At 40.8% G+C, this 14,088-nt stretch overlaps 2 protein-coding genes across 2 annotated transcripts in view; one reads left to right on the top strand and one right to left on the bottom strand.

Moving 5' to 3' along the window:
- nyap2a (neuronal tyrosine-phosphorylated phosphoinositide-3-kinase adaptor 2a) overlaps nucleotides 1-206 on the bottom strand; it is a 57,836-nt gene extending 57,630 nt beyond the window's left edge. The window contains 1 exon segment of the mRNA XM_071538579.1: nucleotides 4-206. Coding sequence (XP_071394680.1) covers nucleotides 4-206 — 203 coding nt within the window.
- Nucleotides 207-8,960: 8,754 nt separating this feature from the next.
- On the top strand, nucleotides 8,961-11,383 carry LOC139660434 (uncharacterized). Its single transcript, XM_071538578.1, has 3 exons — nucleotides 8,961-9,019; nucleotides 9,265-9,496; nucleotides 10,718-11,383. The coding sequence occupies exons 1-3, from the start codon at nucleotides 8,961-8,963 to the stop codon at nucleotides 11,381-11,383; spliced, it is 957 nt and encodes a 318-aa protein (XP_071394679.1).
- Nucleotides 11,384-14,088: the final 2,705 nt, after the last annotated feature.

Raw genomic sequence — 14,088 nt, 5'->3', positions numbered from 1 at the left:
TACCTCTTGATGGCTTCCTCTTGACGTCTCTTCTTCTGGTGTTTCTCCTGCAGATAGGTCCAGTTGGTTTGGTTGCGAATGCGGTCGCTCTCCCTGGCAATGTCCGAGGCATTCTGGATCACTAGACCATCATAGGTTCGAAGCCCGCTGTCCTCCACGTACTGAAAAAACCTCCTGAAGGAAGATGTCTCCTCCTGGGAGGTCATGACTCCTCAAAGAACTGAGCAGAGGAGAGAGATGAGAGGAGAGAATTCTCATTCTCATTTGCTTAGTTTATCTCCATGTGAATAACATTATCAAAAGCACTATCTATGTCTTTAGCTACAAGTCTGGTAGAAAACACCCCATATTTTTGGAATACTACATCTGTACTTTTATATAGCAGTGGTTCCCAAACCTCTCTTCAAGGCACCCCAGCCATCCCATATATTTGTTACATACCATCACCAGCACACTTGCAGTATTCAGTATACAGGTTACATACAGTATATAGCCTTCATATACTGAAACTCGTAAACCTGAATGAACAGTTCGTTCAACAATGCACAACTTCCTCAGAGAGTGGGTTTGACAGTGAGATGTCTTTCTGACAGTATACTGCAATAGACTGATATAGCCTATACAAAATTAAGCTTGCAATGCTTACATGGCGATCATTGACAGTGTTTGTGTGGCTAACTGCAGCCTGTACTTCAATAATTTACAGAAACCATTTGTCTCAGTGCATACGCTGTTTTAGCTGATGAAGACTGTGATGCACAGTTGGTTTCACTACTGTTGACAAAATGTACTGTTGGCATCTAGCCGGACATTGGAAGAGCTGCTGGAGGAATTGTTAAATGAGCTTTTTCAGAGATTTTTTTGGGGCATTTTCCATTTTATTAGACAGTTCAAAGTGGAGAGAGAGGAAAGACTGGGAGAAAGTGGGGGATGACATGCGACAAAGGTCCTAGGGCGACTTCAAACCGAGGTCACATGTTGCATTTACATGGCACACACCTTAGATCACTGAGCCACCAGGATGCCATTGGTCAACGACCTTTGATGGAAATTTGGAGTGGGAAGAACCAGTATGTACCATTGCAGACTCTTGTTTCAAGCTTGAAAATGATTCGTTCAAAATGATTTGTTCTTTTTCTCCTAGCACTAATTTGGAGTTCAGACATGTGCTCCATGTCATTGAGTTTAACTGCGCACTGGATTGATTCCAGTTTTACTTTACAAACTGCCTAGTTAAAAAAAAAAAAAAAAATACTTGATCAATCATTGGTCAACAATGGCCTTTGTTTGACAAATCTGATCAACCATGAAAAATCTTAGTCAGGAACACTCCTGCTGTATTACATAATTTTGTTCTGTGATTGATTGTTGATTAGTTACATCTAATAAGGCTCATTCTTTGTAAAGTCTTTTGAGAGCTATATAAAGAAATTAACTTGACTTGACTTGAATAGTTCAGGTTCAGGTTACTTTATTTGTACCCGTAGGTAGATTTGGTTTGCAGTAGAGAGTCATCCATCTTGACACACATTTTAGAAACAACACAAACAGTAGACAAACATAATAAAAGTACTCAAAGTTTCAATCACTAAAACGTATCACTAAACCACAAAAACTAAAAGACAGAATAAATAAATAAACATTGCTTCTATATCATCTGTGCAATGTTGCTACGACTTGTTCACCTGAGTGATGGCTGCTGGAACAAAGCTATTTTTTATACCGCTTTGTTCTGCACTTTGGGACTATATATCTTCATCCAGAAGGAAGAAGCTGAAATTCACTGTGCAAAGGGTGGGAGTCATCATTTAAAATCGAGCCAGTTATCCACTGTAACTGTCTGGTGTACAGGGACGCTGGGTTAAGCTGTGACTCACCAATCAGCCTACTAGACCATTTCACAATCTGATTCAAAGAGTTTCTATTCTTTAAGGATAGGTTTCCAAACCATGACACCAAAGAAAAAGATAAAAATCGATTCAATAAAAGCACGGTAGAATGAGGTCATCATGGTTTTATCGATGTGGAAATAGAAGTTTCCTCAAACAAAACAAACGTGGGTGCCCCTTTTTGCACACGACTTCACAATTTTCTTCAAAGTTCAGTTTTGAGTCAATAATTGTCCCAAGATATTTGCACACATTCCACTGTCTGACCCTCAATGGATGTGACTTCATGTGTGTGGACATGACTTCTAAAATCAATTATCATGTATTTTTTCTTAGATATCTTTAATTGAAGATAGGACTCCTCACACCACTTGACAAAGTCATCGATGACCGGGCTGTGGCTGGTCTCATTGTCCTGGAGCCGACTAACAATAACAGAGTCATCTGCATACTTTAAGATGGTCCTATTTTCACACCTGCTCTGACACATATTTGTGTAGAGAATAAATATTAAGGGCGAAAGCACACATTCTTGTGTAGAGCCAGTTGAGGAGCAAACTTGGTCAGACAGAATTCCATTTACCCTCACTCTTTGTGTTCTATTAGTTAAAAAGTCAAGAATCCAGCCCACAAGATTGTTACTCAAGTCAAATTGTTCTAAAAGCCTACTGGTTAAAATATGGGGTTGAATTGTGTTAAAAGCAGAGGAAAAATCAACAAATAGAAGTCCAGCATGAGACACATTTCCCTCCAAGTTTTTAACAAATAAGTTAAGCAAAGTGACTGTGGCATCCTCTACTCCTCTGTGTGGCCTATAAGCAAACTGCATGGGATCAAGTGCATGCTCAGTTTTCCTTAAGAGTTCTGACTTTACCAGTTTTTTGAAGGTTTTCATTAAAATTGATGTGAGAGCAACTGGTCTAATATCATTAAGAGTTTTAGGGCAACTGGAGTTAGATTTTACACAGACACACCCATAAACTGTGAAAGTGAAAAACATTTTTCCAGAGCTGTATGTGTATAGGGTCTGGGTTATGTATAGTTCTATCTGCATTTGTATCTGTATCTATTTTTACATTCATGTCCATGCCCCTGTATACAGTATATACAACCATCTGCCAACCTTTCTTGAGTTTTTCTCACCCATTGGTTTCCTCAAAAATATCAAGGCTCCCACTACTGACGGCATCCTGACAGGATTATCTAATCAGGGAGGTTACTGCCCCAAAATTCTCCACCAATACAGTGTGTAAGTATGGGACCGAGAAGTCATCCCACAGCATTGGTGAGATGCGATGGGCATCCCGGTGGATCAGTAGGTTAAGGTGCATACCATGTAACTGTGACACCCTGGGTTCAAATCTGGCCTGGGATCTTTGTCGCTTTTCATCCCCCTATCTCTCCTCCTAATCTTTCCTGTCTCCCTTCACTATATGCTGTATAATAAAGGCAAAACCAGCCAAAAAACTAGGATGCTGTCGGGCCGACAGCAAGAGTATATCCCCTAAATTCCCCAATCCTTGAAGGCCCCATTAAGTCAAATGTAATAAAAAGCCATTCAATAATCACACAATGAGACTCCAGGGTTGGTTGTATGTCCCTAATTATTTTGATTATGCCAATTGGGCTAATCTAAAGTTAATTATATTATTATTACTCCTAAAAACTCCAAAAACCTTTTAGGGATTGTCTCCCCAATAATAAAGGGTATGTACCTTAACAATTTTTTTAACACTCAATAATACATTTAACTAATTAAATATAGCCACTAGCGGCGATGGCTGGGTTCATGCCAGTACAGCAGCCAGAGCTGAAACATGGAAGGCTGCATTAAGATCACTGTCAGTTTTGTCTGTATTAGGCTGTAGAGCCATCAGGCCCCAAGCTATCAAGTTCTGATACTGAAGGTAATAGCAAGTAACAATGTGTCAATATCCAACTTCGTATTGGCTTTACTGTGTTTAGCTGTACACCCAAATGCTGCTGTTGGCAAGGGCGGATATTTCATTTCACTGTTCGGGGGGACAATAAACAGAAAAATTTCTCAAGAGCAATTCCTGAAGGGGACACCAAAGGTGCCGTCAAAAGTATTGTTGTATTAAATGTATATAGAGGAGACCCTTCTGTCTGCATTTATTTCCAAAATTCTAAACAAAATTACATAGTAGCAGCCATTTTACATGCAGTAAGAAAAAAAGAATATACTTAGAACCTAATTACGAAGGGTAAGTTAATCTTAAATATTATATTATAGAAATATTACTGTTACCATCAACAAGAGATAAAGTGCTTTGGTATGAAAACCTGCATTTTAATTTAACCAAGTATCCTGTATCATAAATACACATCTGGCATTTGTAACAAACCAAACCGCTTGAAAATCAGTCTAAAATTCAGCGAGTTATGATGATTTTAATTGTGGATAGACCTCCTGCCTCCATAGACATCAGGCATTAGGAGATGCGGCTGCCCCACACCAGTACTTTGATACACAAGATTCAACCGTGAGGTAATGGAGCGAACAAAATGTAGTCTGTTTACAATTATAAATGTGTTTTATTCTATTGAGTGGTAGAAGTAAAGAAAAATGTCTGACACATCCTTTGTTTTAAGTTAACCTTTGCAAAGTAGCTACTTACTGGAGGTCAGCCACCACTGACACACTTCCAGAGATTGCTCCACAGACACTCGTACCGAGGGCTAATGTGTGTTGGGGTTGGGGCAGTGGACCAAACCACTGTGAGGCATATGAGGGGGGGACGCAATCTTTTGAAACTTAAAAACGCATTGTTTGCGTCTATAATTAGCACAAGTGCTTTCAGTGCATATTATTATATTATTTAAAATTATATAGTTATGTTTACAATGATACATTGAGGGGGACAACTCTCTGTTTTTCCCAGGAAGGGGGGGTCCCGACCCCCCTGTCCCCCCCGTAATTTCCGCCTATGGCTGTTGGTAAGATCTGTATGGAAATTGGTGTGGATGTTACACATAAAGGTTGGAACATGATTACCAAGTTTCATAGCGATTGGTGAAAATCTCTTTGAGTTATAAGCCAAAATGTCATGGGCCATGCCCATTTTCACTAATGATCACCCAATTTCACTAACTCTAGGATATGGTCCTAGAGCATGTGTACCGAATTTCATGCAATTTCACCTAATGGATTAGGACATACAGTTTTCTGGCCTTTGTGGTGCCCCCTGTTGGTCAATATTTGAATGGCTGTACACACATGTTCATTCATTATATGTGAACATGTTCTCCAAGTTCCATGATGATTGAACCATCTATCACAAAATTATAACAATTTAGCTTATATGCCATGCCTCCTTCACAACTTTAAGAGTTAATATCTTCAAAACCACAGTAGATATCAACGATCTATAAACAAAATTTAAAGAGCGTAGGACCATAGATGCTACTGACCGATTTTGGTGGTAATCGGTCAAACGGTGTGGGAGGAGATGTTATAAATGTGTTTTTCAGAACTTTCCAGGCAGACCTTGAGGGCAAAATTGGCAAAATTGTAGCGTTAGGACAACTGGATATGTGCACCAAGGTGTGGAAGTTATGGCCTTTAAAGTGAAACCTTGAATTACAGCGCCTCCATCGCCAATTGAGTAAATATTTCTTCAGCAACATCTAGCCACCAATAACTGTCATTGGGCCAAATTTCATGTCTCTGCGATGTACCAGCTCACGACAATTTGCGCCATGGCAGAAGAACAATAATAACAAACCAGCACAAAAACAACAGGGTTTCAGCCCTACGGGCTTGAACCCCTAATAAAAAAAGTACCAGTCCAAAAATGTATTAATTAATTAATGAATAATAATCATTTAAGTGCAAACTTCATACAAATCTCCATAATTGCCTGAATATTTCTCTTGACAAATTTCAATACAGTATAAAGCACCATTGGTGAGATATGGGTCCAAATAGCAAGGACATTCATATAATCAGTTAATTAATAATAGTTATAAATATAGCTGCAAGTGGCCATAAAAGGGGTTCAAGCCTTTTCTGAATGGTACTGACGTCGCGAAAAAAGTGTCAGTGGTTCTGAGGACATCGTCCAAATATATCCCTTGATATATCTGCCAAGTTTCGTGATCATAGAACAAACGTGTGTGCAGTTATTGTTGGCTAGATGTTGCTCAAGAAATATTTACTGTGTGTGTCGCACGAGCGATGTAAGAGAACTTGCCGCATTCATCAATTTTCTTGTATTTAGAATTTTGTCTTAGGTACAAACAACATTTACAAGTCCAGACCTGTCGTACGAGTCACGCACAATCAACCTGCCGTTCTCCAAAGCAAAAAAAACAACTTTGTTGTTGACTAATGGATTGTATCTCTGTCACTTTGAAGACATTTTGAGTTTGAATATATAAAGGTGCCCCCAACCTCTGCTCCAAGTTCCTGGACTTCTTCCAGGCCAAAGTGGATTCTATCCACCAGCAGCTTCTGGCGCCTGCCCCCCCCCCTCCACACACACTGGGCGTTGCTTCCTCCTCTGCATGCCTGCCTCAGCGCTGCCTCTCCTCCTCCCCTGTGGATGCTCCTCAAGTTGCTAAGTTGGTCAGCAAGACCAAGGCCTCCACCTGTTCCCTGGACCCCATGCCCACAGCCTTGGTCAAGGCATGCCTACCTACCCTTTGCCCCATCATGGTGGACATTATCAACTCCTCCTTGGAATCTGGCATGGTACCCTCCAGCTTCAAAATGGCCTCAGTCACCCCGATCCTCAAAAAGCCAGGTCTGGACCCAGATGACCTCAACAACTACCAGCCGATCTCCAACCTTCCTTTTCTCAGCAAAATCCTAGAAAGAGCAGTTGCCGCCCAACTCCATCAGCACATGTCCAACCATGAGCTCTATGAACCCCTTCAATCTGTCTTCAGAGCACACCACAGCACAGAGACCGCCCTCATCAAAATCACCAATGACCTCCTCATCGCTGCTGATTCCGGCCACATCAGTATCCTCATCCTCCTGGACCTCTCTGCAGCCTTCGACACAGTCTCCCACACTATACTCCTCAACCGCCTATCCGACTACCTAGGCCTGCTCTCTCCTGGTTCCAGTCAAATCTCTCCAACAGAAAACTGTTTGTTACCATCAGGGCCTTCTACCCCGCCCCCAGTCAACCAAGGCGTACCAAGGCTTGGACCCCTCCTCTTTACCATCTACATGCTCCCCCTTGGTCAGATCATCCGCCACCACGGTCTCAGCTTCCACTGCTACGCTGAAGACATTCAGCTGTATCTCAGCACTAAACCATCCACTCAGCTCCCCCCACAGTCTCTTGTCAACTGCCTGCATGAAATAAAAATATGGATGTCATCTAACCTATTCAAGCTTAACAGCAACAAAACAGAGCTCATGGTTGTGGCTCCCAAGGCGCAGCTCCAGAAGGTTGGAGATCTTCTTCTCGACGTGGACGGCTGCTCCATCTGCCCATCCCCAGAAGTCCGCAACCTGGGTGTCATTCTGGACTCCACCCCCTCTTTTCAGTCACACATCAAATCCATCACCAAATCCGCTTTCTACCACCTCAAAACATTTCCAGACTAAGATTAATACATGTGCACTGATGTAAATTTTAACAACGTTAAATTGTTATTGACATAAAGTCATTGTGGGATGATGAACATCTTATCTGCTTTTGAATTATCACCTGGCTTTTGAAAATTGTGTCCGTATTGAATTGCCACAAAAATAAATAAGAATGAATGTTTAGGTTTATTTATTCATAGTTTAATTATAACAATAACAATAATAATAAACTATTTGTATAGCACCTTTCATGCAGAGAAGTAACTCAAAGTGCTTTCCAGCAGATAATCAACATCACAGGAGGTAAAGCAATGATGAAACCACAAGATAAAAGAAAATAAAAACAATAGTAGCAGTAATAGATAAATAAAACAGTAGTGACATCATTACTTAATAAAAGCAGTAAAACTAAAATAAACATAAAAAAGTTAAATAAAATTATATATATAGCCTATATATAGAAATATACATACATACATACACATACTGTATATACATATACATGCACATATACACACATACATACGCATACATATACTGTACACATTTAATAACATTAAAAATAAAAGAATTTGAAAAAGCAAAGTTAGTGATAAGATAATTGGAAGAGGGCTGGAAACCCCAAAAGGATGTGGGAGACCATGAAAAATATGACAGGATTGTCACGTAACCAGTGTAGGTAATTTTGTGGCTAATGACGAGCTGGCCTCTGCAAACTTGCTTAACTCCTTCTTTACCAGGTTTGAAACCACTTGGACAGATGCAGGGAGGCATCGGAGTCAGTAATTGTAGGGTCTGAAGACAGAATTGTCATTTCAGAGTCAGGTGGCCTGCACCTTTCGGAACCTTAATGGACGCAAAGCCAGTGGCCCTGATAACATCAGTGCCTCTATTCTGAAATCATACAGTGAGGAGCTAGCCCCGGTGTGGCAGCCTATATTCCAGAAATCATGAGACACACACACTGTTCCAACGGCCTGGAAAACTTCACACATCATCCCACTTCCTAAGAAACCTTGTCCCAAGGACTGTAATGATTATCGACCCGTGGCCGTAACCTCTCAGTCACTGGAAATAATCATTTCTCATACGCTGTCTCAGTCTGTGCAGGATAAATTAGATCTCTATCAGTTCTCGTATAAGCGAGAGCGCAGCACTGAGGATGCTGTTGCAACCCTGACCTGGATGCGACAAAAACAAAAACATATGCCAGAGTATTGTTCATAGACTTTTTCTCTGCATTCAATACAATTCAGCCAGACATACTGCTCTCCAAAATATATCAGTTAGGGATCAATCCTTATATCATCTATTTGTACTGTTCCTTTCTCATCAATAGGCAACAGCTAGTTAGGGTTAACACCTACTCCCCCCTGGCTTTAACCAGCTGTGGGGCCCCACAGGGATGCATGAGTTCCCCTCTGTTATTTACGTTCTACACTAATAACTGTGTGCTGAACCACTATATCATCAAGTTTTCTGATGATTCTGCACTGGTTACACTGATGAAGGAAGGGGAGGAGCCAGACCTCTACCTGGACAGGGTCAACAAAGTGGTGCAGTGGTGCGATCACAACTCTCTCATTCTCAACACACTTAAAACAGAGGAAGTCATCTTCAGAGCTACACAAGACATGCACATTGCTCCACTTGGTATTCACAATCACCCCATAAAACAGACATCATCATTCAAATATCTGGGAGAGTTTGTAACAAGGTACAACAGAGGATTTATTTCCTTAGGAGACTAACGTCTTTTGGAGCCAGTAGGGAAATCCTCACCTTATTTTTCTGCTCAACCATTCAAAGTATCCTCCAGTATGGTGGTGCAGTATGGTTCAGCGACCTCTCAGTCCAACTGAAAGCCAGGATTCTACGGCTTCTGAGGATCTGCTCCAAGGTGGTAGGTCACCCTGTGGAAGACTCCTTCCTACACAGCTGCTCCAAGCGCACCCTCAGACTGGCTGATAGAGTCGCCCAGGACTCGTCTGATGTTTTGAATGAGGAGCATCAACTGCTGGCCTCTGGGAAACGCTTCAGGGTGCCATGCTGCAGGAGGAATAAACACAAGCATTCCTTTGTTCCTCACTCCATAACATTGCTCAATCAACAGAGGAGTGCACGGAGGTGATCGCTCCTCACCCCCTACCCCCCTCACCCATCCGCAGGCACACACTTACAACTGTGCATATGACCTCCACATGGACTGTTGGGTTGGGTATGGACTATGGCATGTTGATGCTTGTAGGTGCAGGACTGATGTTTCTTCTTGTTTTTTGGGGGGTTTTTTTCGACAGGTGTTATGTCTATTGTATTATGTCATTCTGATGAGGTGTTTGCTCAGTACTGTGTCATGTCCTTTTAGTGAAGTGTTTCTTTTTTGTTTGTCTGTTTGATGTTGTTTTTCCAATGTTGTACCATGTACTCTTAATGATTAGCATGTCAGGCAAGACAAGTTTCCTTGAGAACAGACAATAAAGTATTATCTTATCTTATCTTATCTTAAGAGGTGGGTTTTCAACTTCCTTATAAAAATGCCTGTCTGTGCCTCTCTAAGATCCCTGGGCAGTGTGTTTCATAATTTTGTACCATAATAACTGGAGGCCTGACCAGTAGTTTTACATTACAGTCAGTAGCTTTTCAGAGGAGGATCTTATAGGGCAAGCTGGGGTGTAAAATGACAGACAATCAGATATACATATATAAGGGTGCTAGGGAGCCAGTGCAAGTAATCTAAGACAGGTGTTATGTGGTCCCTTATTTTTGTCTTTGTTAAGACCCTGGCAACAGCATTTTGAATCACCTGGAGCTGTGCAATTGGCAGGCCAGTATAAAGTGCATTGCAGTAGTAAAGGCGACTGGTTATAAAAGTATGAACAAGCTTCTCTGCATCCTGTTCAGTAAGAAATGATCTAACTTTGGCAATATTATGTAAATTAAAAAAGAGTCTTGGTCAAATAATTCAAATGTGCTTTGAAATTAAAATTAGAGTCTAAAATAATCCTAAAGTTTCTTACTTGTAATCGGGTCTGAGATAATGGATCGCCTAATTTGGGGGAGAATAAGATCTCTTTTGGCCTTGGGACCAACTAGAACTAATCCATTGATTATGTATATATATAGTATATATATACAAATACACATTTATTATTATTATTATTATTTGCATTTATTTACATTTTTGCACTGTCTCTATAGTTTTTATTGCAACAAGTCTGAAGTCCTCATCATCGGCCCTAACTCCCTCACCCGCTCCACCCAGGATTTCTCACTCAACATCGATGGCTCCATTGTCACCCCCTCCACTCACGTCCGCAACCTTGGAATCATCCTCGACCCCACCCTCTCATTCCTCCCTCATGTAAACCAAATCACAAAAGCAGCTTTTTTCCACCTTAGGAACATCGCCCGTCTCCGACCCTCTCTATCCTTCTCCGCTGCTGAAACACTCATACATGCATTCATAACATCAAGGCTCGACTACTACAACAGCATCCTATATGGCTCATCAAACAATGTCCTCAACAAACTCCAATATGTCCAAAACTCTGCTGCCCGCTTGCTCACCTCCACCCGCTGCACGGATCACATCACCCCTGTCCTCCATGACCTCCACTGGCTCCCGATCAAATACAGGATTCACTTCAAAATATTACTCACCACCTTCAAAGCCATCAACAACCTGGCCCCCCCCTACCTCGCTGACCTCCTCCACCACCACACCCCTACCCGTCACCTCAGGTCCGCAGACGCTAACCTACTCCAAATCATCAGGACAAAGCACCGGACCTGGGGTGACAGGGCCTTCGCTGCAGCTGCCCCCTCCCTCTGGAACGCCCTCCCCAGCCACATCCGAAAGGCCAACACTCTGTCATCTTTCAAAAAAGCCCTCAAAACCCACCTATTCACTCTTGCTTTCGACCTCTAATCTTCTTCTCCTCTCCCCTCCCCCGTTCCTCCCTATGTATACGTCCTTTTCTCATCTATTTCTATCTTTTATATATACCTCTATTAAATTTGTTTTATCCTGTGTTTGTAAAGCGTCTTTGAGCACCGAGAAAAGCACTATATAAATGTCATGTATTATTATTATTATTATTAATATATTATGTACATTACCTCTATTTTTCTTCTCTTTTATTATCTTCTTGTACTTATCGTTTTTTTCCTTGGTACTGTTCTGCCAGTTGCTGCTGTGGCACCTGAATTTCCCCAAGGGGATTAATAAAGTGCTATCTTATCTTATCTTATTTTCAAAGGATGTCTGTTTTTTCTTGATCTCTCGATTGCCTCACAATCAAGAGAGATCAAGATAAAAGAAAGAAAGAACAAAGAACAGAACAATAGTAAAAGAAAATGGTAACACTTTACAATAAGGGTACACTAAGTTAAGGGTTTGTTAATGCTTAATAAGGGTTAGTGAACATGACATGACATGAACACCATTAGTAAATGATTACCAGACACATTAGTTAACTGTTAATTAAGTAATTCATTACTTAATGTACCCTTATTGTAAAGTGTTACCAAGAAAATATATAATAATAAGAATAAAACACCCTAACCCTAAAAGCACAAAGGTAAGATAAACAGGTAAGATAAACAGATCCAGCCATAGGGATAACAACAAATGGAATAAAATAACAGGCAAGGCAACAGGGTTAAGAAATTAATAGAAGTCAAAGGTTATAAAAAGGCCTTACGATAAAAGTATGTTTTAAGAAGAGATTTAAAAGATGATACTGACTCTGCCAGTCTGAGGTCCTCAAGCAGACCGCTCCAAAGACCAGGTGCCCTAACAGCAAAAGCCCGGTCTCCTTTACTCTTTAACCTGGACACAGGGACAGTCAGAAGATCTCAGACTGCACACAGGCTCATAAAGGATCAAAAATTTAGGAAGATAACTTGGGCTAAGGCCATGCAAAGCCACATATTCAATAAAATCTTAAAATCAATAAAACGAACAGGAAACCAGTGAAGAGACGCTAAAATGGGAGATATGTGGTCCCATCTTTTAGTTTTAGTTATAAGCTTTGCTGCAGCATTCTGAACTCATTGGAGCCAGTCTACCTCTTTTTGGTTAAGACAGGTAAACAGGGCATTACAGAAGTCAAGGCAAGGCAAGTTTATTTATATAGCACATTCCATACACATTGGCAATTCAAAGTGCTGTACATAAATAAAAGAAAAATAAAGACACAAAAGACATTAAAAGCGAAAGTGCATTACAATCACATTTCAGACAATTCAAAGTGCTGTACATAAATAAAACCTAAGAAAAATAATAATAAAAATGAAGGCATTAAAATCACATTTAGAAGACATATAAAGAAGGCATATAAATAAAGAATTAAAATGCATAAAAAGGGAATAAAAATCAAGTTGCATAGGCAGTGCAGAATAAAAATGTTTTGAGCCTGGTTTTAAAAGTGTTCCATTTGGGGCATTTCTGAGTTCTTCTGGGAGTTTGTTCCAGCTCTGTGTAGCAGAATAACTAAATGCTGCCTCACCCCAGGCAAGATGAAATAAAAGCATGTGTAGTAATCCTCTCTGTATTACTGAAACTCAGTATGGACCTAATTTTAGTAATGTTCCATAAATGGAGAAAGCATGACTGGACAAGCTTTTTAGTATTTTCCTCAAAACTAGTGCAATGCCTGGTCAAAACATGCCCGTTCGGAACGGGCCGATTGCTTGGCCTCCGGTATTGCTGCTTACAGCTTTCTCGACAACCGCTCATCCAAACAACTTCACACTCGACACTGCATTTCCTTGGGTCCCCAGCAATACACCCGCCAAGTGTGAAGTAGATTGGACGAACGGTTCTCGAGATATGCGAATGACACACATACAGACAGAGATTCCTTGCTTTATAGTATGATTAATGCTCAAGTCAAACTGGACTCCAGTTACTTGTGCCAAAGTATTTGTGCCGATAACCGCGACTTCGGTTTTGTCTGAATTCAATTGCAAAAAAATAATATAGCAGCAATTGCAGGGTCCAAGCACAATTTGAAAAGACAGACAGATAGACAAAACATTACAGAAGATAGAAAGACACACACAAAAAATGACATGTGAAAACCGAAGTCTATTAGTTACAGCTTAACACCAGCTTTTGTGTTGACCCGTGACTTCTGTCAAGTTCATCTTTTCATTGCAACCACATTGTTGAAGTTATTCGCAAGGGCCAAACTTTCTATTACTTCTTGACAACTAACGACTTTGGAAAGGACAAGCCTGGAATTGAACCCACAACCTTCCACATGAAAGGTTGATACTGCAGCCTATGATTGACAGATTGACAGTGCTAATCACTTTATAGAACATTGTAGTGCTCTCCATTAACAAATAAAACAATACTAAGTCACATGGGCCAGAAAACTGCTGCTGCACTGCTCTCTATGGGTTGAAAGGTCTGGCCACGACCCAATCAGTGATGCCAATCAGGTATTTTGCTATTGACAGATGATGTCAAACACCTGCTTTGAGTTTTCTACACTGTGTGATTTAGTGTTGATTTACTTTTCATGAAACTTCAAAAATGAGGTCCTGGACCTTGTGGTCCAAAGACCTGAGCTTTACCACTCTGCCAACTTCCACTTTGGTGTGTGTCACAGTGGGGAAACAAAA

Source organism: Centroberyx affinis, unplaced genomic scaffold, assembly GCF_046629955.1.
Source record: "Centroberyx affinis isolate AG114_WGS23_722 - 3 ecotype Tasmania unplaced genomic scaffold, CSIRO-AGI_Caff_v1 ptg003302l_1, whole genome shotgun sequence".
Lineage (NCBI taxonomy): Eukaryota > Metazoa > Chordata > Actinopteri > Beryciformes > Berycidae > Centroberyx > Centroberyx affinis.
Note: the sequence above shows the minus strand (reverse complement) of the source record. Positions and strands in the feature narration are given on the sequence as shown.

Bases quoted from the DNA above. Each gene is read 5' to 3' on its own strand.
- LOC139660434 (XM_071538578.1), top strand. From the start codon at position 8,961: ATGAAGGAAGGGGAGGAGCCAGACCTCTACCTGGACAGGGTCAACAAA. The intron at 9,020-9,264 runs GTGCGATCACAA...AACCATTCAAAG, and splicing joins GTCAACAAAGTGGTGCAGTG to TATCCTCCAGTATGGTGGTG. The intron at 9,497-10,717 runs GTGCCATGCTGC...CGCTCCACCCAG, and splicing joins CCTCTGGGAAACGCTTCAGG to GATTTCTCACTCAACATCGA.